The sequence below is a fragment of the Oenanthe melanoleuca genome, chromosome 1 (genome assembly GCF_029582105.1).
Source record: "Oenanthe melanoleuca isolate GR-GAL-2019-014 chromosome 1, OMel1.0, whole genome shotgun sequence".
Lineage (NCBI taxonomy): Eukaryota > Metazoa > Chordata > Aves > Passeriformes > Muscicapidae > Oenanthe > Oenanthe melanoleuca.
This window is the reverse complement of record NC_079333.1, coordinates 103,918,578-103,942,874: the sequence shown is the minus strand read 5'-3', so window position 1 is coordinate 103,942,874 and position 24,297 is coordinate 103,918,578. Positions and strand designations below refer to the sequence as shown.

General features: G+C 45.1%; 1 protein-coding gene across 1 annotated transcript in view; it reads right to left on the bottom strand.

Moving 5' to 3' along the window:
• Window positions 1–23,200, bottom strand: part of TSPAN7 (tetraspanin 7) — an 85,356-nt gene extending 62,156 nt beyond the window's left edge. The window contains exon 1 of the mRNA XM_056482546.1: window positions 22,726–23,200. Coding sequence (XP_056338521.1) covers window positions 22,726–22,806 — 81 coding nt within the window. The 5' untranslated portion in view covers window positions 22,807–23,200. The remainder of the gene's footprint in view (window positions 1–22,725) is intronic.
• Between the last annotated feature and the right edge of the window lie 1,097 nt (window positions 23,201–24,297).

Sequence of the window (24,297 nt, the reverse complement as noted above, 5' to 3'; positions counted from 1 at the left end):
GGCACAAATCCTGTCCTGTACCACAGCATCACCACACTGTGACAGGGACACGGCACAAATCCTGCACAGCACCACAGCATCACCACACTGTGACAGGGACACGGCACAAATCCTGTCCTGTACCACAGCATCACCACACTGTGACAGGGACACGGCACAAATCCTGCACAGCACCACAGCATCACCACACTGGGACAGGGACACAGCACAAATCCTGCCCTGTACCACAGCATCACCACACTGTGCCAGGGACACAGCACAAATCCTGCACAGCACCACAGCATCTCTGCACTGTGCCAGGGACACGGCACAAATCCTGTCCTGCACCACAGCATCACCACACTGTGACAGGGACATGGCACAAATCCTGCACAGCACCACAGCATCACCACACTGTGACAGGGACACGGCACAAATCCTGCCCAGTGTGACCTCCATGGGGTGCTGGATTGTTGAAACCCTGGAAACTGAAAATTTCTGTGCTGACAGGCACTGACCCCCTAGAAAACACTGCATTTGACCTGAGATTGTGGAGAAGGCTTCCAAAATTAAATGTTAAAACTGGAATCACAGGTGTTTAGTTTATATACAAGTTAGTAATATCACAAAGAAGAAAACCTAAAATTTAAGGTTTTAGAATATACTAATATATATGTAAAGCAAAATTAAATTTTAGGGCAAACGTTCCTTTCTTCTTCACCTCCTTATTCTAAGTCTAAATGATCTTGTTTAATTGAATAAAAAAAAAATCTGCATTGCAAGCCACAGGTGATTATTTATTAAGTTAAAAATAATTTAAGTAGCTTTTCTTAGTTGGACAGTTGGTCCTTAAAAGGCCTTGTAGAGAAAAAGATACATCTCCATTTTTAGCTCGTTAGCTTGAAGTGCTATAAAACTCACTGTAATAGAAATAAGAATTAATAAACATCTGAGCCTGAACAAGAAATCCCATTTCAAACATTTAATTAAAATCCCGACCCTGGCAAAAAAGCCCCAAAAAAACCAAAACAAAAAAAACAAAACAAACAAAAAAACCACAAAAAACAAACAACAACAAAATACAGTGGTGCCCTGTGTGAGGATCGAACTCACAACCTTCAGATTATGTCACTGCTCATAGCCCCCATCCTCAGCTCTTTCCCAGCAAGACAATATTTCAAAATATACCAGTGCTACCTGGCACTCTGTAATATGTACCTCCTGTACCTTCTGAACAACTTGTAAACCAAGGTCCTTTTCAAGATCCTTTTTAAAATCTTAAACAAATTACACCACAAAAAAGTCATGAATGATCCCACTGAAGTGTGTCTTGGGGGGAGTGAGGCAACCTTTATTTTCTGATAACAGCAGCTGTTATTTGCATCCTAAAGGAACAAGCAACCCTTCTGCACATTTTGGGAAAGCAGAATCTCGACTTTTAGATACAGTCGTTCACCTCATGAAACTAAAGGAAATTGAATTTTATGCTGAATAAGGTGGCTAAACACAGACTGTATTTCAAAGCACAGCAGCACCCACAGAAAAAAACTCAAACACAAAACCCCCCAAACTGAAGACTTATTTCTTGTCCAGAATATCACTTTACTGCTGACTCAGGGCAGAAACATCAAGCTATTCTTAACCAGCCTGGTCACAGTCATTTTCTTCAACAGCAAAGCAGAATTTAAGTTTCTGGGTGCTCAGCAACTGCAGCTTGCAGCATTTTTAGTATTTTGCAAGCAAAGCCACAGGATTCCCCTTGCACAGCGTCCTGACAAGAGCTCTGACAGTGCAAGAGCTCCTGACATGCAAGCCAGGCATGCTGCAGGCAGCCAACACAGAGTCCAGGTATCCACAGTGTGAATCCCCTCTATGCTTGTGGTTGCTTTATTTCTTTGATAACTGATGGTCCCCACCCCACTTAGATTAACCTCTTCATCATCCCTTCCTCCCCTGCCTCCACTCACTGGGGAGACCCCAGCCTGCAGCTCCCATGCACTCAGGGGATGCAGTGCTGATTTTCAGCACCCATGCTCTCTCTCCTGCTCTTGTTCCACATGTGAGCAGCAGCTCTGAATGCTTGTCTTCCCTTCAGACACTTAATTGCTTGATGTATTGAGAAACTACCTCTTAAAATTATTACACAGCTCTGTATCACTACATCCCCATCTCCCAGGATCAAAACCCGTCATGCACAATCAAGCCAAAGGAATCTTTATTTGTGGCATCACGAGGAAAGAAGTAAGAGCCCTGTAAATTAAGAAAACTGCTCATATTGCAGTGAGTTTGGAATGGTTGGTACTTTCTGTCTCAGCCTTTCTTCTTTCGAGCTAAACCCACTTTTTCCAGACCTGCCTGCTACCAATTTTCCATCACTACCTCCAGTGAGGAAATCACTCTGTTCTTGCTCAAAAGCTTTATCACAGGTTCTGAACCTAACAGGGAGAAAAAAAAGAAAATAACTCTTAGTGTGGTTTTGAAATCAGTGCAAATGCAGTTAATATTTAAGTAAGAAAACCTCATTAAGTAAATCTTTGCCTAGACATCCAACCTGTTGTGATTCTCCTTTTCCAATCCCCCTCCCTATCTCCCCTCTAAGCTAGCAAAGCCAGCTAGAATTATCAGAATGATGGTGCACAACAGTTGGTGTTTAGTGCACAAAATAGCCCCTCCATTCCCTAACCACTCCAATTCCTGAGGGCTCTGAGAAGATTCTGGCTGTGCCAGGTATCTGCTTAGCACCAGTCTCAAGGTCAAATCTCCTTTTAAGATCCACTTCTCACAGAAAACGATGAGTTTGCTCTACCAAAGTAACTCGAAATCCAATCATCTTCACTACACAGAGAAATAGAGGGGTGTCAAGTGAGAGAAAGGAATGGAGCCCCCTTGGAGAGAATCACAGCGACCACTGAAATATTAATGAAGCTCTTTATTTGAGAGAGTCTAAAAAGGACTTTGAATAATGCATTGCAAGCAACGGTACATCAGCACTGGCTTTTTTATCCAAGAGGCAGCTGGCATTTTAAAAATAGACAACTTTCAACTTGATGGGGGTAGCTCACCAGCAGAGGAAATTATCCAGTAATGCACCATCATTTAAGAGAACAAAGCAGACAAACAAGCAGAGCACAAAGAAAGTTCATTAGTACAAATGCTCTGAAGCAGTCCTCTTCTCTGAGCACAGACTTGCTCACCATAAGCTCAACTCCACTATTGTAGGGTGTCTCAACATATTCTGTGCCTCAATATCACCAGAAAAGTCTTTTTAAGGTACTCCACATCAGGCATCGTCCAGCAAAGATCTAATGATTTGCACCTGTAAACAAAAGAGATGCTCTGTCCCACCCAGGCAGCCCATGAATTTCTGAAAATTGTATTTAAAAACAGAATTATTAGTGATACTGGCTTTTTAATTCAGTAGAAGAAAAGGAAGTGGGAGAAAATTGAATTTTGATAGGAATGGAAAGTAAGACCCTTGAAGCTTGCTCTCCTGCAGAGCTGCCTGGACATGTGGAACCCCTTGGCTTTAGGATTGCACTGCAGGCCCCAGTCCCACTGCACAAACACCTTCAGCACATGGAACAGACACATGGGGTGCAGTCAGTGCAGTGCTTGGCTCGTTGGGGGGTTCAGTGTTCACACTCATTAACAGCAAAGTGACTGATGGACAAAGATGTTGCTGTAGCTGGCTTTGTGACGAGTCCCCCAGAAGGTGACCTAAGTTCTTCCAGCCAGAGATGTTTCCTAAGTCTCCCTGATACGAATTCCTTTTTCCTGCACAAAAAGCTTTAAAATCCAGCCACACAAGCATATCCAAAGGTGTGGGGCTGGATTCAAGGCACAGGTGCCCTTGTAGTGACAATGTTCATGGCCAGTGGCATTGGCACCATTGATTTGTTGGTGAAAACACTGTGAATCTCGATGCCACCAAGTGGGACAATATTAGGAAGCTGTTTGGGAGAGGGACTGATAGAGTTTTGCATCCACACAACTGGGAATTTCCCTCCCTGCCCTCAGTGCCATGCTGCCTCCCCTCCCACCAGCCCCTCTGGTTCTGCTGCACAGACTAACCCTCATAAAGGAGTTTTATGCCATGAGGGCAAGCTGGAAAGAAGCACAGGAATGTCTTCCCCTACCCATTTCCCAGGGCTTTTCTCTCCCAACACAACCCCTGAGATGTACCAGTCTCACAAACTATCCTGCTCCCACACCATTTCCCCCTTCTCCTCCCTCCACCAAAGAGCGGGGTCAGTGGGGCAGCAGCTCCTCACCCTGAGGCACAGGGGGAGCAGAGAGAGGCATGAATAGGGCCCCCAGCGAAGCACCAAACCCCATGATATAGAAGTGAAATGTCCCAGAAAGCAAAGTGAACAGGGCCAAAAAACAGAAGGCCCTGCCAGCCTTATCTCCTCTTTCACCTTCCTGATTTATTCTGCCTAGCCACTTACTTTACTGGCCAACAATTGACTGGTCGGTTGCCTCAATTACCTGTTTCCCTTTGCCCTACTCCATTAACTTCTGCCTTCCTTCTCCATACATCCCCCTTCTCTCTTTCTGTTAGCACACCCTTTCTTCTGTGGCATCTTTGCCTGCACAACCAAATTTAGTCACTTGTTGGAGTCCACATTTCACACAGCTAGAGACAGGCAGCCATCAGCACCAACACCCACACTCATGGCAGGAGAAGCTGCCTGAAGGAAGAAAAGCCCAAAGGAAAGACAGGAGGAATTCCTACCCCAAAGGCATCACATGCTATTATGGCCTTATGGAAACTCTGAAAATGGCATTAGGGGTTGAGGGGCAGGGATCCCTGATGCAGCCTGGCTCCCACCCTGCACTGGGGTAAGCAAAGGGCTGGTGCCCCACCAGAGCCACCTGGCAGAGAGACCAGCAGCATTCCCTATCCCCTGCCTGCTGGGGGATAACACAGGAGCACACGAGGCAGCCCTGGCCTCCACTTGTTTGTTTTCAAAATGAGCTTTGCCTTGCTTGGGCACAGGGGGAGATGCTTGGATGCCAAAAAACACCAGGGTGTGAGCCACAGGCAGCCTGCCCAGCACCTCTGGGGAATACCTGGGTGCTGCTGCCAATAACCACACAGTGAGTGAGAGCTCAATTATGCACAGGAGACTGTGCTGTCGGGGGATTAGCTGTGAATGAGATGTCAGGAGAGGCACCAGCATGCAGACATGTCAGGAGTGCAGCCCAATTTGCACTCCTGACATCTCTGTGCGTGCTGGTGCCTCACCTGATGCCATTCCCCCCTGTGTAAGCACACACTGCACCAAGGTGTATGCTTTTGCACCTCACTTCACACTTTTATTCTCCATTTTTTCACTTCTCCTCACTCCTTCCCCTCCTTTTTTTCAAGTGCAATGCAGCCTTTTCTTCCTTTCTTTTTTTTCCCTTCTTTTCCCTGCACACTGCTGAATGTAGGCAAAACATCAAACCAACACCCCTGAAGGGCAGAGCAGGAGGGTGCTCAGGGTGTGCAGGTTGTGCAGTGCTGCTCAGGGCACAGGTGCTGATGAGGGCAGGGCAGTCAGCCACACTGAGCACACAGTAAATAACTGCAGCCTCGTTGGGAGAGCATTAAAAATCCCAGATACAGCTGGCACAGGATGGATTTAGTGTGGTTGTGCTACTCAGCACTGGTATAAACCCTCCATGCCCTGAAGCTGAATCCCCTGCCACTGCAGTGCAGCTGCCCCCTCTCTTGTTTTAGCAGTTCCCAAGAGGCAGATCCCTCCCAGAACGCTGAACAAGGACAAAAGCAAATGGAAAACAGCCTGCAAGTGAGGGCTTGGATCCCCAGACTGTACCACAGCCTGAAAGTCCCAGCATCTGGACTTCTGACAAGATAGGCAGGTTTCAAATAGAGACCTCAAAGGGGAAGACAAGTTTTTCTAAACCAAAAACATGTGGTAAACCTTTAAACTGGGGGGTGGAGGGGAGGAATAATAACAAGAGAGAGAGATTATTTCATCAGTTTTTAAAAAAAAGGAAAAGGGGAAGTGCAAGAGCACACAGTGTTTAGGATGAGGCATTCCCTGTGGAGCAGGTCATAAAATCAGAGGGAACCTGCTGGTTAGCCAAAGAGAAGTATTAAAAATGGGATAACTGTTTCTGCTAGAAGCATCAGAAGCAGAGTGAACTCTGAACTTTGGGATTACATCCAGGATGTTAAATATTGTTCCTGTTGTTAGTATTTGGGTTAGATATATACACAAATACATTTTATCATTAAGTGTTTCAAGACACTGTTCACCATTTGTTCTTCTACTCCTAAAGCTGGGAGCCTGCAACCCAGGTGTGGTGTAGAAACACTGGCAGGTCTGTCAGGAGCCTGACATATAAAGACATAAAATTTCAGAAGTGTGATACTTGTGAGCAACTATGTCCCTTCTTAAAGAGAGTTTCAAAACAAACAATGCTAGAGTTTTTCTTCATTCAAATACTGACATCATCAGATTAAGTTACCTAAATTCTTCCAACTTTTCTATATGAATCATCTTTCACATATTGTTTGCTGTAACAGAAAGCACAGTCAAATCTTCTGTCTCTACAGGCCTCCTCACCTCTGACCATTCTGAAATATGTGATGTGAAAATCCACATCTTCCTACAAGAGGAACCAAGTACAAACATTTACATTTCACAGTCATTCTGTGGTTTTCTTGCCAATTTCAAAGTCAGGTAAAAAATTCATGGTTCATTGTAACAGTGAGCCAGAGACACGGCCAGCAATGGATAGTGTTATGACAAGGATATTCTCCTTCCTGAGGAGGTAATGAACTGCCTTTTCCTCTAGCAGAGCCTGCCAATCCCATACAAAAGGAACCTGCCAATTTCTACCTGTCTGCAAGACTGATTTATGAGGCCAAAGTATTATAATAAGCATCTTTTTGCCTGTTGACTTGTGACATACACACAGATCTTTGAAAAGGATAGAAAGGTTCCACATTTGAAGTCTGGTGTGAAGTTTTGGGAGGAAGGTGCCAGTTAACTTTGGAATCTGTGGAAGTTCTACAGCCCTTACATCATTTCTTAGGTAACCTGTCATATCCATCAAGAAGAAATTTTATATATAGCAGTCTGTGTATGAGCAGCAGCCAAACTAGTCTATGGAATAATAATGGAATCACCATCCAGCTCCTGATCTCCCCCCTGGAACCAGGGGGGAAAGAGCAGGTTCCTCCTGCTAAAGAGAGACCTGACCTAGACCAAAGCCTTTGTTACTGGCTTTCCACCCCCTCCTTTCTCATCAAGCCACTAACAAATTAATGAGCTATTTCTCAAGAACAGAGCTTAAGGGAGGGAAGTGCAAGGGAGAGTTATCATTAAGTATTCTGATCCCTTCAACAGCTTATGTACAAAAGCAGGTGCTCCCTCCTTTGCTGTCCTCCACAAGGAATGCCATGGGACTCCACTGCAGAGCTAACAGGGAACAGGAGAATCAGGGAATACCCAGCTGCCACCTCCATCAAGGGTAAATGAATGCACTTATTTGACCATTCTGCACAGCCATGTATTCCATATCTCCTGGAGAAAGTGGGGATAAAATTATCTTTCCTTCCCTTGAATGACCAGCAATGTGCTTCTAGTCCTGCCTCCACACACAGGGTTGTTGGTGGAACAGCTTTTAAGTGAATCCAGAATCTGGATTTACTCTAGACCCAAGCAAGTTTGTGTACATGGGCCAGGGGGAGAGGAGGAATTTTCACCCCCTTACTTGGTTTTCTCCTCTCTCCCAAAGCATTTTAGAGGCAGTTCTCATGGATTTTTTCCCAACCCATTTCCAACATTTTCTGGTTATGCTCCAAAGACACACATCAAGACAGCAGGAACCATGGTCAACACTGATGTAGCACTAGGAAAGTGCAAAATTCATAAAGCAAGAGACAAAGAGATTTGTGAGACAAATCCTTCCAGGCCAGGCTGACAAGAAGGATCTTCCCCTTGGATATCCCCCTTGCCCAGCTGCCCAAGGATAAGATCATATCCTGACAGAATTGCATTAGGTTATCTTCCTAACATCTTCCACATCATTCTCTGGGCAGTTGTAATTTGTTTTACCTACTACAGGTTATTGTAGAAAAGAAGTCTTAGGGAGGTGAGGCACTGGAAGAGTTTGCCCACAGAAAATGGAGAAAATGTGGCTGCCCCAGTCCTGGAAGAGTTCAAGGCCAGGCTGGGCAGAGTTTTGAGCAACCTGGTTAGCAGGTGATATCCCTGCCCTTGGTAGGGGATTGGAACCAGAGGATCTTTCAGGCTCCTTCCAATCCAAACCATTCTGTGATTCCATGACTGCATGATCCCAGGACTGACACAAGCTCTAGCTGCCTTACACAAAGCAAGGACTGCTTAGCCTCTGTCCATGCAAGGGAAGGGAAATGATTTAAATGTCAGAACTAAATGAAATATTATCTTCTAAACTGAAAGCTTCTAGGACAGAAACAACAAAAAGCAAAAAAAAAAACAAACCACAAAATAATGAATTTCCCATGACTGTCTGACAATGAATTTTTCTGTAAGAAGTTTCTCACATTTTTATTCATGTTGTGTTTTAGTGTGAAGAGAAGACAGGTACCAATATAGATTCTAAGATTCCTCTGAAAGGCCTTATGTGCCAAATCTTATGTCTAGGATCTCTTGGCCCTTTCCTGCTGGCACCTGGACAAACATCTAATATAATACAGTACACAAAGCCAAGATGGCTGTGGCTAAGCCCTGGCCACCTTAGCAGAATCAGAGTTTGGCCTCCACAGGCTGTGTTTAAGATCACAGCTTTCTTCATTCATGCTTTTTCCCTGCCCCCCTGGAGATGTGCCCACTGCTACAGATGAAAAGCAGGTTGAAGCACAGGGGATGCTGCCAGCCCAGGAGGAAGAGACTTTCCCAGAAGATGAGCTCTGCAAGGCAGCCACTTTCTGACACATCCCCTCTCCTTTTTGGCCTTTTGCCTATCATGGTACCCAAATATTTCAGTGCCAGAGCAACCTCGAGGGGGAAATACTGGTCAAACCATCTATGATTAATTCTGGTTTTCTTCCTTCAGTTTCACACTAGTTACTCCATTTTCAGGCCATCCTGTGGTAGAGCACACATGGAAGTAAGATTATATCATGGACCTGGCTGCTCTCTTCTGTGTATTTTCTCACACAGTATTTTGATTACAGGATAAGCCAAAAAAAAAAAAACAAAAAAAAACCCATGATTTTCACATATGCCAATGCTTGGAATACAGAGTATCAAAAATCAGATCTCTGCAATTCCAGTGCCAGCTGTGCTTCCTCCTGGGAAGCATTCATGATGCAATCCAAAACACATATGTAGATAACACTGGCTCCTACCCTGTGATCCTTCCTGTCCTCACTAGCACGGGCCATCTGTTACTGCTTAGCAGGCAGCCCCACCAGACACTTGATTGGTACGACTTGCATGAAAAGTATGAAATAAACTGCCAGGAAAAATGGCATTAAGAAGTCTTTCCTAAGCAATTTACCATTTGAAAAGTGTAATTTAAACTGCACCACATAAGGTGATAAAAGAAAACAAAGCATGAACCAAGCCACAGAGCAATCTCTGTCCCTACATGATACCCACTCAGGGGGAAGGAGAAGTGGGAAACAGAAATCATGCTGTGGCTAACCTGAAAATTCTCTCCGCCTAAAAGCAGCATGGTCCAGGAATGCCAGAGAAATTAATTACCTTCTGCTGAGTCCCTGCTGAGCCCTTTGCCCTCTTGTTCACCAAGCCATAGAGAGGATAAGAACAAAGCAGTGACTGCTCTAAGCCATTCTGCTCTGCTCTCAGCCTGACCAGCTGGGCAATAGCCATTACAAGGGATTTCAGACAGAACTGCACAGGGCCATCAGAAGACACCCAGCCTGTCATTCACCCACTCAGATCCAAAATGCATGCTAGGATGAATGATCACATCTTTCCATGAGCTGTCACCGCCTACACCCACCAAACACCAAAATACACCTTAATCCAGGCTAGTGGAAAGCCTTAATTTAACTCTGACACAAAACCAAGAGCAGCCAGCATTCATTTCTTCCAGAAGGGTCTCACTGAGGTGTGGGAGAAAGCACAAGCTACAAAATAGGCTCTCAGCATGAACAAACTCCTTTCTACTTGAAGAAATCCCCAAATTAAAAGTTTCCTCCGAGCAGCAAGTTACCTGATATCCTTTTCCTTATAACATGTTCTAGCCTTAAATGACAGCTTGGGCAGCCCCACAGTCCTTCACAGCACAGCCTCTGCCCCAGCAGGTGCTAGTGCTCTCTTCCTGTGCTAAAAGAGTCCTGAGAGCTGCATCCCCACACAGAGTGCTGTTCAGCTGCCTGATTACAATTTATCAAACAAAACTGCCAATAACTCTTTGCAGATGTCATAATATCCACTGCATGGGTAAACTAGAGAGAAAACCTTCTTGAGCTAAGAACTCAGTCCAGTTCCTAGAAGCACTTGACAATCCTACTCATAAAACCTGGTAGAACCCACAAATGACAAAATTCTGCATACTGGTCTTTAACAAGATCTAGAAATGAGCAAAACCTTCCTCTGTCTCTTCATGTCTGCAGCAGGGTAAAAGTAAGACAACCACCTTTTTTCTGGAGGTCACCACTTAAACCTGATCCTGCTTGCCACACTTGAACATACCATGGAGATAACAGATCACTGGCACTCAGCACAAAGTGGATGAGGACATTCCTAAGCAGGTACACCAAGTCTCCTCTCTGTGGGGAAGTGTAGCAACATGCTTGTGCCCCAGTCAATCATCTTCCAAAATAAAGGTGGATATCCATCTACAGGAATGTGCAGCTCTTTCCCTGAAGAAAAACTATCCCACTTATGCCCTGTATGACAGGATTTTTCACCCCACCACAAAAGGGCTTGCCTGATGTGTGAAGCCAGGGAAGTTGTGTGGATCATTCCCAGCCCATTCACCTTGAGGCTTGCTCTCATGCACCAGCAGCTCCACTCCCTCTCCCAGGACATTGGGCAGCCTGAAATGTTTTTTCAGAGTATTGTCTATGCAGCTTCAGAATAAAGAAGCATCACAGTGTCTCAATTTCATAGCTCAGATACAGCCAGCTGCTCCATCTTAATCTGTCTCCACAGCAGTATTCATTAAACTTCTCAGAAGCATTCCCATACTCTACAAGCAACCTCAGGTAACCCTAATTTTTATTTCAGCTTGCTACTCCTGCAATTGAAGTAAGATGTCAAAGTGAATGCTACAACATAATAATTATTACAGTTAGGGACTTAAAATAACTAACTCACAACTGTGCCACATCTTATACATATTGCCTGACTTGCATCAGTGCAAGTGTCTTTATCAAATGGACATGCCAACTATTATTTTTTAAGGACTACCACTGGTAAATAAATCCAAAGCTTTAGTGTTGCCATAAGTAAATACACAATGGTTCTTAAAAACAGAGAAAATACAACATACAGCTATCAATGTTGAAAAAAAATCCCATTTTATCAACATACAGGGTGCATTCAGGGTCTGTTTTTTTATGAATTTAATCCAAACAACATGCACTCTGCCTTGTCCTCTAATGCCAGCCATAATAGTCAACATTTATTCTTCCACCAGCTGACTCATGTGGTCTCACACTACACCATCTCATCAACACAGAGATAAATCTCTTGCTCTTGTATTCTTTTAGTTTAGGCTTTGTTTCCACAGAAGCTGCAAAATTTCAAACACAATTTTACCTCTTTTAGGGTCCATCTAAGCTTCAGTGGGACCACCACACCGGAGGATCACAAATCTTCTTGTAAAATGATGTTGTGCTGCAAAATCATGGGGTAACCAAAGCAAGTCTAGAGACCAGAGGCAGAATTTAACTTGACAGAGGAAGGGGAAGAAAGTTTATCCTGCTGAGATATCCAGCACATGAGTGAATGATAAACATTCCCAACCACACTCCATGAGAATTTTGTGGAATCCAAGCTAGAGAAACTTTCTGTTTCACTCAATATGAATATTAAGCACAGGTGAGTTTCAAAAACCATTGCCTGACTGCATAAGACAATTTGGTCATGTTTGTTTCCCACTGAATTTAAGGAGAGCAAGATTATATTGAAAGACATTTTATACCTTTCATACGGAACAAGCTGAGTCCACCCACATGTGCCCATCAACCAGAGCTGATGTGATTCTTCTTCAAAAGTCTTTTTATTTCATGTTCTTTTGTTTACCAGTATCGCACAACATATGATGTAGAGCAAATATGTTTTCAAAATGGGAATTTTTGTGCCATACAGACTTGGGCTTGGGGCACAACTGATAAAGTGGTTAATGGTACTAGAAGAAAAACTGGGTAATTGTCTGCTCCTCACTGATGAGGTGGCTCTTATATCATTAATAACTTGATTGACTGCCTAAGAGCTAAGATTTAGCACGAAATTCTTCTCTATATCCTTCAGATTTAGAGGTTTGCAATCTCAAATATTTTTCATATTCAATAATGCTGGAAAAAATAGAAATTAATTTTGGTCTAACACCTGGTATGACACTGGAAATTAAGTGAAATTGAGAGAAGAAATCAACTAAGTGGTTGTGATTCACTTGTATTCTTTATCATTTGGGGATTGCATTGCTCTAGGAAACAACCAAGCTCCTTGCTTTAATACTGGATATTCTTCATGGCACAGGGATTAATCCTGTCTGGTCCCCCAGCAATCTGAGGTCAGTGAGCAGGAGGGAAATGAACACATTAAATCTGATACTTCTGTTAAAAAACAGCTATGGTGCAGCATGCTCAGGTTTCTGCACAACAGGAACCAGGTTTGTTTTGTGTTAAAGAGTATTACATGCATACCATGCCAGCTCACAGAAGCTGAGGCAACTTTTCCATATCATTCTGATCAATTCCATGAGATGAAAATTCTCTCTACCACAGACATACCTATTTTGAGTACAACCACCTTGTCACAAAGCAACTAGCTGCTGCTTACAAAACACAAAAGTCCTGGGAGTGGGAGGTTTTATTTTTGTTGCTGGTTTCGGTTGAAAATTACACAAGTGCTGGATGAAATGCTGTTTATTACCACACTGGCTGGTCCAGCACATCTCCTGCAGTTTGCAATTTCACTGGCTGGTGAGCACAGAGGGAGAGCCCACCCCACACCTGCCTGGCAGGGCTCTCCTGCTGGCCAGGAGGCTGCTGGCTGTCCCCTGGCTGTGGCAGGGACCTCCTTGGATGGGACAAGGACCAATGGCCCTGTCCTGCACACGAGCAAAACCTTCCTCTGTCTCTTCATGTCTGCAGCAGGGTAAAAGTAAGGCAACCACCTTATCCTGGAGATAACCACTTGTGACCACTTGTCTCTCTGGTGAGAATGCCATAAACACAGCTGAGGGTGGGTGAATCCAGTGCTGAGCAGAGCACAGAGGGCACTGAGCTGCCCTTTCCATGCTGGGAGGATGCAGTGAAAGCATCACTTGGAAGTTGCAGACCAACAGGGAAAGGTTTAAAAAGGAGTGTTTTTTTCATAAGGAACTATTTATCTACAAGGCCATAGGCAAAACCAGCAGCTGCCCCATCCTGCAGTGAGAGTTTGCACGAGTGCTCTGAAAGCTGCACAGACATCCTGCACATATTCAGAAAATGCAGCAAGGTCATGCTGCCTCCTAGAAAGGCTCTTATGTGTCCCAGTCCCACCTGCCATGACAGAAATAAACCTATAAGGTCATCTCCATGAACTACATTTTTTTTCTTTTAAAATGGTGCGACCTTCTGTTGGAAAATCCAGATTCAATCCCTTTGCATCAGCTCCTGTTTTGTGAGAACAGGAAGCAAGGAATATACTGAGGGTTGGCTTGTATGTTCCTGGAAATAATAGGGAAACATTCCTGAAAGTTGGCTCTCCAGCATCTTGAGGTCCTGGTTCTGTCTTCAGGCAGTTTTAGATCACACTTGCATAGAATAAAACCAAAGCCCTGAAGACTGTAGGTGATGCACAGATGGCTTATAGGTTATCCTGGGACAGGAGAGATCAATTTAAGCCTCTAGATTATTTGACCCACACAATTTAACTTAGCAGTTTTCCTGAAGTATACTGGAAAGAGGAACTCAACTCCAGGTAACACACAACATTTACAAGCAACTGCACAGTGAATCAGCTTTAACTGACTGAAAGATTCAGCTGTACAAAAAAGGAGCTCTAGCATAGCATCAATGACCTGAAAACAGAGGAAATTTGAAAAAAAAAAAAATCTCAAAAACATACAATAATATCAGCTGCTGGTTTCCTCTAAGACATTACTTTGCAGGTAAATTTAATCATGCTCTGTCTGCAATCAGTGCACACCACAGAACAATAAATGCTGCATCCAGCACAGGGCAGCTGCACCAGTGAAAATGAACCCAGCCATAAGATACAGCCATCAGGGAGAGCATCAAGGTACTGAGGGTAACCCATCTGTATTTGTTTCCTTCCTTTGTTTTCAAAGGGAAACAGACATGCACTTAATTATGTTCCCATTCCAAGCCTAATTAGAGCCAGTTAGATGCTAAGTACTATTGAAGTGAAACAGGATTGAGTTTCTATCCGTTCTTCTGTTAATGCATACCTGGAAAGTGTCTTCTCTCCTATCTTAACTTGTTCTCCCAAGAATGAAAGGCATAACTTGTGTGACACATTTCTGGTGTGTTGACTGTCTTTTGATTCAGTGGTGAGCAAAACAAGTTATAATAAAAATGTTTTGAGTAGGAGACTATTAGGGAAGACAGAAAAATCATGGGTTCTCCATGGCAGGAAATCTGCAGCAATCCTCCATCTCAAATAGCTTTTGGAATTGACTTGGACATGTTTCCATAATCTGTTTACAATATCCTCCACCTTTTATTTGGTAGAGGTCACAGCAGAGTATCTGTACAGTCCAAGCAAGCTGCACACTGCCCTGCACCTCTGTATTATCTTCAAGCATGGACAAAAATCCCAGTCCAGTGCACATCCCTGCAGGCTGCATGGGTCTGCAGACCCCAGGTCCCCATCCCTGCCACAGACTCTCACCTGTGGCTGGGATTCAAGCCCCAGACACAACCTGGAAGCCTTGGTACTGCCCAACTGGACTGACACAACACATGCCATGGCACAACCTACAATGCCATAAACTGGCCTCAGTTTCAAGTCCAGATACAAAAACAAAAAAAAAGAATTTCAGTGCTACCTGGCATATTCAGGAAATTCTAATTTCTTTGAAAAATTCATTTTTTTTTAAGAATTTCCCAAATCACTAAGTTTTTATCATTGAGAAAACTACCTCCATCAAAAATGTCAGGTTTTGATATAGCTCCCATTTACTTTCAGAGACATACAAAATGAGCAGTTTTTCATATTCTATTGCCAAAAAAAGCTAAAAGGAGTTCTCCAAACACTTAAAAGTCACTTCCAGATGGAGGCTAACCCATGAGAAACTCCATCCAAATGATGTTTTTAAAACTTATCAAATGACTAAGTCAGCATGGGCCAGCTGAATTTTCAGTTGCAGGAGATGTACTCAGGTCCTTACAGCAAGTTTCCCGTGTGCTGAGTTGCAGACATGCTTTGCTGGTGGCATTCAGTGCAATTTGCTGAGGAATTTGTCAGCTTCACTGGTAGCTTCAGTCCTGTGGCAGCAGCAGGTCTGAGCTGATATTTCTGCTCAGAGGCATTAAGGCACTGAATGGTTATGTGGGTCAGATACCAGGGGCCTCCTTCTCTTCCCAGTTTTAAGGAAATGTAAGTGCTTCTCTTTCTATGATATTTAGAGGGCTCCACTCTCTTTTCTCATCTCTGAATTCACTGCAGCACCTTTTAAGCATGCCAGCCTTTTCCTTAGTTTTGCTCCCAAAATCCAAGGCTTCTGCAGATTAAATCCATCACATCATTATTCCCCCCATCACATTCTCCAAGCAATTAAACTTTTAAAAAAGACCCTTTTTGAATATAAAACAAAAAAAATAACATTTCATTTTGATCCATCCAAATCCACATTCAGCCCAAACCAAATCCAACCTTTCCTCAAAGCTCTCAGCAAATATCTCCCAGTAATAAATGATGGCATGACAAAATTTCAACCTTCTGCTCAGCCCAGGCTGTTGGTGAATGTGGTGAATCCTGCCTGGTTTTTGGGAGAGGATCTCTGCCAGCATCACACAGTGACTAGCCACCAACTGAACTCAGCACAGCAATTCAGGAAGATGGGAAAAGCAAGAAACAGAGAGGGAAGGGGGGCTGCTTGCTTCTTTTAAAGATTTTAATACAGTCCCCAGAAACACAGAGATGAAAAAAGCACATCTGGAAAACATCTTGTAAAACACCATGTGGAAATCACAGCAAAATTAGTATTAACAACATTAACTTCCCCTCTTTTATTACAGCTCCTAAAAAACCTGTGTCCTCCTCCCAGAGCTCTAAGAACCAGCTCAGCTATGAAGTAACAATAATCCAGTAAGACACAAGTGTGCCATGCTTTGGAGTCCCTTCAGTGCAAGGGAAATTCAAACACTTCCCTCTCCTAACCCAGAACTGTAATAGAGACAGAACATTTCAACCTCTGCCCACCCCTGTGAGAGAGAGCTAAGATGGAAAAAGCCTGCTCTGCTCGTGTGAAGAACCTCTTCCCTGAGACATTATTAAATGCTAATTAATAGAAATTAGCTCAAAGAAGAACATTATGCAAATAAAAATGGCCATGTGCTCCCCACAGTCACTTCTGGAATCCTGCATTTTATTCTAAAGATCCACCGAGGTTTGCAAGGCACTGAGATCAGCAGGGCTGCAAAGTGCAAATTTGGTGGCTGCAGAAGGGACTCAGCACTACAGCAAAGCCAGCTTCTCTGGAACAAGCATCACTGAGCTTAAACAGCATGTGAAAGATTGAAGGAGATGTTTCTGCAAGCTCACATGCACAAAGAGCCTTTCTAGATATTCATCTATTAACTCACTGGCACGTAAATTTGTAGAACAGTTGCAACAACAGGAGAAATGATGATAAAAATCCAGAGATGGAGACAACTAACGGTACCAGGTAACCTAATTTCTCTCCCTGACAGCATAGGGAATTGATAAATAGTCACAGAATTAGAGATAAAATCAGATTATTGGATCCATTTTAAATTCCCTTGGTTTACCTATGATAATTGCCTCCATTTCCTTGACAAGCAAGGCTGGAATGAACCAGCATCCAAGGACTCTACTGTTGTTTTCATGGAAAAGTGCTAACAAGACTCCCCAGCACCTTTCCCTAGAATTTATATTTCCCCTGTTTAGGCCACACAACAAGTTGCTGAGAGCAGGAGGGAATGCTGAACAGCCAAGTGTTTACTACACATACAGTGGCACTCCCCCACAGCCTCACCCCCTCCCTGTGACAAACAAGGGCTCCTGCCACTGCTTGGTATGAATGCATCCCATGCCATCCCAAACACAACTGAAACAACTTCCAAGTCATCCCTGTCCCCCTTCACCAGGCCTGACCCATTAATGTGAAAATGTCACCATCCTCAAACTCCAGAACTGTCCTGATACAAACTCCAAGGTCAAGGGGCTGCACTTGCCGAGATGCAAGCACAGCTCCACAAACAGAAAACAAGGAACATTTAGCCAACAGCAAAGTCAATTATTCCACTGAATGAGGTGTAAAATGCTAATTTGTACCAAAACCACACAACTTCCAGAATGTGAAAATCCCAATGAAAACCCCACCAAACTAAGCCAAGCTGGGTACACACCATCTAGCCTTTTTTTTTTTTCTTTTTTTTCCCCCTTATATCCAGCTATTTATTTAGCCAACAGAATTCACCTTGGGCTATGCTTACCATAAAACACCATTATCTTTAATCTTTCATGTATAACATTATGAGAACAGAACAGGAAACAACTGACTTAAGGAGGCAACTGCATGAGGTTTGTGCCTGAACAATGGAGCACTTAAAATCTGTTGTAATGGGGAGGTTACTGTGCATTTTTCAGAGCTTGTTTTTTGTCGGTTTTTTTGGATTTCAAGTAACTACATAAGACTAATAACACTTCTTTCTAAAAGTATAGCAATGTTGACTTTGCAATCAAATGGAACCACCAAGAGATTGAGCAATCTAAGCCACATGGGAAAGCTAAAAATTTCTCAAAATATTTCCTTTAAAACCATCTGCTAACATGTATTTTAAAAGAATTAAAAGAAAAGAAATAGAGCCATGGTAAGAGGTATTAAAAAGACCAGAAATATGCAGAAGCACTGGGAAGAATATTTGGGATAAAACCAGTTATTTCAGCAACCCAGCTGGACACTTACAGGGGAGATGACTAATGCCACTAGTAACTCAAAGGGACACAAAAATTTAATCCCACATTATAATGCACAGCTCAGATGGCTGCATTTGAGGATGGGTCAGGAGTTGAGCCATAAATCTGTGTTCCAGAGCAGGCTGCCACACTTGCTCTTTGTCTCGATCATTTCCTGGAAAACAGCTTTGTGAGCCCCCAGAATGGTGGGGAATTCTCCCTCCATCCCCCTGCCACAGCAGGAGCTGCCTGTCCCAACAGCAGAGCCACTCCCAGCACCACAGGTGACCTCCTTTTGGGGGAATTCTGAGAAGATGGAAATGGGGGGAGGCACTTCAAAGCACTCACCAGGAGTCCACACCTCCCATGCCAGAGGGGCACTGAGACCACCACCCTTCATGGGGCCATCTCCAGACCCCCTGACCTCCACACCAGTGACACCACACTGCCAGAGGAGCTGGCTAAAAGAAGAGGAACCATATGAAAACACACAATTTCAACCTTTTTTTAAAATCACAGCCCTGGTGTGGCCTCACAGCCCAGCAGCACTTACCTGCCCCACCACTCTCCTGCCACCTGCTGACTTCCAAGGGGTCACACCAGGATGCACAGGTCTATTTTCAAAGCAATAAAAACTCATAAAACCAAACTACTACTAACTATGAGTAGCTACCTTAGTTCTGATTTTTCACACAGCCAAAGACACACCAAGTTCTAAGAACCTAATGTAGTCACAAAAATTTCAGAAGATGCTCTTCAGATCAGTGACCCACCTCGAAACATTATCTAAATGGAAACTCTACTTACACGCTTTCATTACATTAACTGACAGCAAGAAAACCCAGTTCCAGCAGGACAGCACACATAAAGCACTCATTTGAGTGCCAAGTGTCTCACAGGGCCCAGGATCAGAAAGTAATCACTTTGCTACGGTGCCTATTTGGGGCAACAGCAAGCTTTGCATGGAAGGCAAAACCCATTTTCCTCAGGCACACGACTTTAAGGACAAGTGCATGCAGCCTTACAGCTCCCTCCAAAAACATATTGAGGCAGGCAGTTAATTTAGAAACAAAATATATTCAGAAAGCTATAGTGAAATATTAATTATACACATGTTTTAAGACCAAAGGTTGCTTAAGTACTAGAGAAATACAAGGTGGTGAGGGGTGCTTCAAGGTTTCTCTCTCCTATAAAAAATTCACTTAGAATTCAAATCCAAAATTATTCTTCTCTTAAAAACAGGACAGGCTGTATCTCGGATTTCTATGCAAGCAATTTATGATACCCAAAAGGAAAAAATAAAAATAGCTAACAGCCAAGCAGAGCTTTTATCACCTTTTTTAATCTACTAGTTCCAAGCCAGATGCATTCAGTACAGAATTCTGATTAGGAAAAAAATGGCTGTTGAATTTTTATTACTACGTCCCTTAAGGACCAAAAGCGGTAACCTTAGGCATTTAATGTGTTCTATGAATAACAATACATATGAGCACACAAAAAGCTTGTTATCTCTGTTTATGGATTTTTTTTTACCATGTTGATACATTTACGGAAAGAAGTTGGGAAGTATGATGAGGGGGAGGAGAGGAAGCTATCAAAATAACAAGTTACATTAAACAAAACCTATTTGGAAAGGAATAAGCTATGCAATATGAAAATTGAATGAACTGTGTCTCATTACAGTCCTACAGCTCCCATGAAACCCGTGCAGCCTCATTTAATGCTTGTGCTAAAAGCCTTCACCTATACACAGCTGTCCCAGATACAAATGCAATTCATATTTAACCATGACAAAAAATCACTTGTTGGGGGAACAAGCTGCGTACACAGATTTTCTTATTTTATAAACAATGTGAGACACACAGAAGTCCTTCATGATGGTTCAGAGCAGCTCACTGGATGCAAAGAAGCATCTTCTCCCCACTCCCTCATACCTGTAAACACCTGACCCAACAGGCAAAGGGTTGCCACCACATACCACCCTGCCACAGGACGGGTTTCTGCCCTGTGTTGTACTGCAGCTCCATTCCCACAGCTAGAAAAAAACCCCATACAAACTGCAGCTAAGCAACACAGAGCTTTCTCCTTCAGAAATCAGCTTACAACCTCTCCAAAAAATGTGGGAAAGCCGTCAGAATAAAAATTTACAAACCAGCCATTTGTGGCGCTGGCATGGTTTCCTTCTGGTATTTAGATCGGTCCAAGAAACAAATTTTTAAAATAGTTCCTCCAATAGAATCCTTCCCATATTCTCAGCTCTGAGATTCACAAGATCTCGAGTTGAGTTAAATGGACTCTGGAGCCAGCAGCCTCTAAAAGTACAAAAATCACCCCAGAAAATAATGGGGGGGAAAGGTGTTTGAGGCAAGTCCATGCACCCTGCAGCTCTCAAACTTGCCTGAAAGAAGAAAATGAACATATAGCCAGAGCACACCATGTTTTTGCTCTCCTCATGGAAATAGCTGAATCCTGCTCCAATTTATCCTAAATTGATTCAGAACCCAGAAAGGTGACAAAAATATGAATTAGTTTTTGTTCTTCCTCTTAGCATAGAAGAAATTATAAAGATTTAGGATCTGCTGTCAAATGCTCTGGACCTTTAGCAAATCCTTTGCTGTCTTCTCCCACTGGGACCTGCCTAGGTGTCCCTAGGCTGGTTCCCTGAGAACCCAGATGCAACAGCAGGCATGATTGTTCATTCTCCTTTGATCATGACTGCAGGATTCTGTGCCCAGCCATTGATCTCCTCCTTTTCCAGGCTCAAGGAACAGGACAAACAGACTCTGGCGACCATCAAATGTTAAATAACTGGAAGAGTGGGCCATGCCCTTGGAGAAGATCAGGACACACAGGAGCCTGACCCACAGTTCAGAGGAAAAGAATCTGCAGCAGAGCATCCCACCAGCACAGCCGTGCTGCTGGAGCCCAAAGCAGAGCTCAGCTGTGTTATTTATTTATTTACTCTGCAAGGTCCCAGCTGTCAACCTGGCCTGGCATCGTGACAGCCTACGGCACAAAAGCCCTCAGCCAGCTGCTTGGCTCCGTGCACAATTCTCTCTTTTTAAATGAGATTAGCGTTGGTGAAATGTGCTTGCTCAACGGGCATGCTGATCTAAGTCCTCTGTTTATTCGGGCTACGGCACATACAATAATCACTTTAAAAAGAAAAAAAAAAAAGCAATTTTAAAAGATACCATGAATTCGCCTGAGCTCCTGCAGTTGCTCACTCATCACAGGATGAAGAGGGGTTTCTTACAGATCCACTGAGAAATGAGGACTGGAAAGGATGAATCTTGAAACTGTGTTAAGTATATAAACTTAGCCACCTACCTCCTTGAGACTAATGTGAAGGATCTACTTGCCAACAAAAAGCCCAACAGATGATTCCGGCTTTCTATCTGTTTCAGTCATCAGACACATCTGCTGCCGTCAAAATCATTTAAAAATAAGGGGGGGGGGGATATGTTAAATATGGGGGGCCAACAACACCGAGGTACTGACATAAGTATGGATAAGCAAAATGTGTTTTGGTTATGCTTTTAAACAAAAAAATAAAGAAAGCCTATGAAGTTGAAACAGTTGTAAGGATGTCAAACGTTATTGCCATGAATAAGCAATTCTTTGTTCAGAATGCCTTTTTAAGCAGAGGGATGAAGATTCGAGTCACTGTGTTTCACCGACACTTTCCCCAGCACAAAGCCACCAAACCGAGGGAGCACAACCAGCTCCGCCGGCTGGGAAGCGCCAAACGCGCTGTACCGGAGCGCTGTATCCATGATGTGCGAGCAGGTCTCCGCGGCACACGGCGGGGCCATCGCCGCGCTGTCACCGTGCGCTGTCACCGTGTGCCACCGAAGGGTCCGTAACCTGCCATCGCCGCCGCGATCCGCGCCTCCTGCGGGGATCTGCTGACCAACAGGCCGGGGCGCCGCCAAAACCTCCAGCCCCCGGGCTCGCCCGAAAAACACGGCCGGGCAGCCCGGCAGGCAATCGCGGCAGCTCAATTAATGCATCTGGGTCAGGAGGATGGTTTGCGGGAGCCCGAGCGCGGTTACGAAACGCGGGTAGCGCGGCGGGGCGAGCGCAGCCCGCAGGTAGCGGGCTCGGCGGAGGGACGGGCAGCGGGGACACGGGCCGGCCGGCCAGGGCGGGGAGGGGACAGGCTCTGGGGGACACCCCCGCAACTTTCCCCCGAGGGGGCTCGGGGAGATGTGCTCGCCGCGAGAGGAGGCAAAACCCATCCTTTTTTATACGTGTGTGTATATATATGTGAGCTCATATAGATGTGTGCATGCGTGCAGATCCATATGCCGGCGGATGTGCCCGTGCCGCTCGCCCGGCGGTGCCAGCCGGGGGTTTCCGGGGGGTACCGGGGGTACCGGGGGGTACCGGGGGTACCGGGGGTGCCCAGCGGTCCCCGTGTGCCCGCGCCGCGCCGCGCCGCACTCACCCAGAACACGAAGGAGTAGATGATGAGGAGGGTTTTCAGACACGTTATCACGGGTTTGGTCTCCATTCTCCTCGATGCCATAATACTGAGATCCCGGCTGCAGGCTGGGCGCGGGAGGAGGCGGAGGAGGAGGGAGGGCAGGGGGAGGGAGAAGGGAGCGGGGGGGCGGAGGGAGGTGAGCTCAGCGCCCGGCCGGGCTCGCCGCGCCTCCTGCTGCCAATGCTGCTGCTGCTGCTGCCGCTGCCTCCCGGGGACCCCAGCCCAGGGCCGGGCACAGGGGCTCCAGCATCACCGGCCGGGCTCACATTTACTGGACTGTCTCCGGGAAAGGGGGAGCTTGAGGTTGTGAAAGATGGGGTGAAAGACACGCTCCCTTTTCTCGGGAAGGTGCTCGGAGGCGTTGCTTGGGCTGCTCAGGGTCGCGGGCATGGAGGCGCTGCATGGTCGGAGCTGCAGAGGGAATTGCCCGTACGGCAGAAAATACCTTTCAGTGTCACGATTAGAATGTGTGTCCCGGCTCAAGCTGCAAAGGTGTAGAGACCACAGCAAGGGCGAGCAGCACAGGTTTGGCGGTGCTGTGGGTACACACGCAGTGCGGCCGAGCCGGGCTGTACTGAGGGCAAGAGCTCTGCACCGAAACCTCCTGGGGGACCGGGGCTCCTGCAGCTCTCCGTGCCTCTTTTGGCTCCCTCAGCTCTCCGTACCTCTTTTGGCTCCTGCAGCTCTCCGTGCCCCTTCTGCAGCCCTGGTGCAGGCGGCTGTGGAGTCAGAGCTGTGACCTGTGAACGCTGCCTTGCCAGAGCGGGTCATGGAGCTGAGGTGCTGCTGAGGCCTGGCCTCTGGCCTTGGCTTCGGGTCAGCCTCGAATCTGAGCTCTGCTAAAACTGCACATTGAACGCCAACCAAACTGATCAGAACTCATACTTCTGTCTTTGAGACCCTCAGCTTCAGACCTGGCTCGGCTCTGCCTGGAGTGACAGCACAGCTCCAGACAGAACCTGCTTCTCCTCCTCGTCACCGCAGGCAGTGGGAAATGCAGCAAGGGATGGACAGCAGGGGAATATCCTGCCAGTCTGGGCATGGACAGGGATGGATCCTGCAGAGCTGGCAGCAAGGCACTGCTGTGGGTCTCACCGGCATTCTGAGTGGGAATAAATGGTGTTGTGGGCTGGCTGCCTGCAGGAGAACAGAATGAGGGCACACATGTGCCTTGGCAGCCCAAGCTGCTGGGGGCAGGCACAGGGGGGAAGCCTTCAGGGTTTTTTCCGTAGTTCACATTTTGGAGGAGGTTTTGTGTGCAGGGGATGGATGCTGGAGTACTGCATGTCCCTGCTGAGTGGTGTGCCTCATGCCCCACGAAGCAGGGATCTGAACTATGGCTTTAACTGCATTAAAATCAAAACAAGGTCAACACTAAAGAGCGAATCTCCTCAAGCTACAAAAATAATGTAGTTTGTGCAGTTGAGATACATCAAAGTGATGAAACAGCCTTTGTCATTCAAGAGACAGTGTTTGAAAAACAGCGAGGAAAAAATGGTTCCTGAGCAAATGCTTTTGTAATATGCGGAAGTT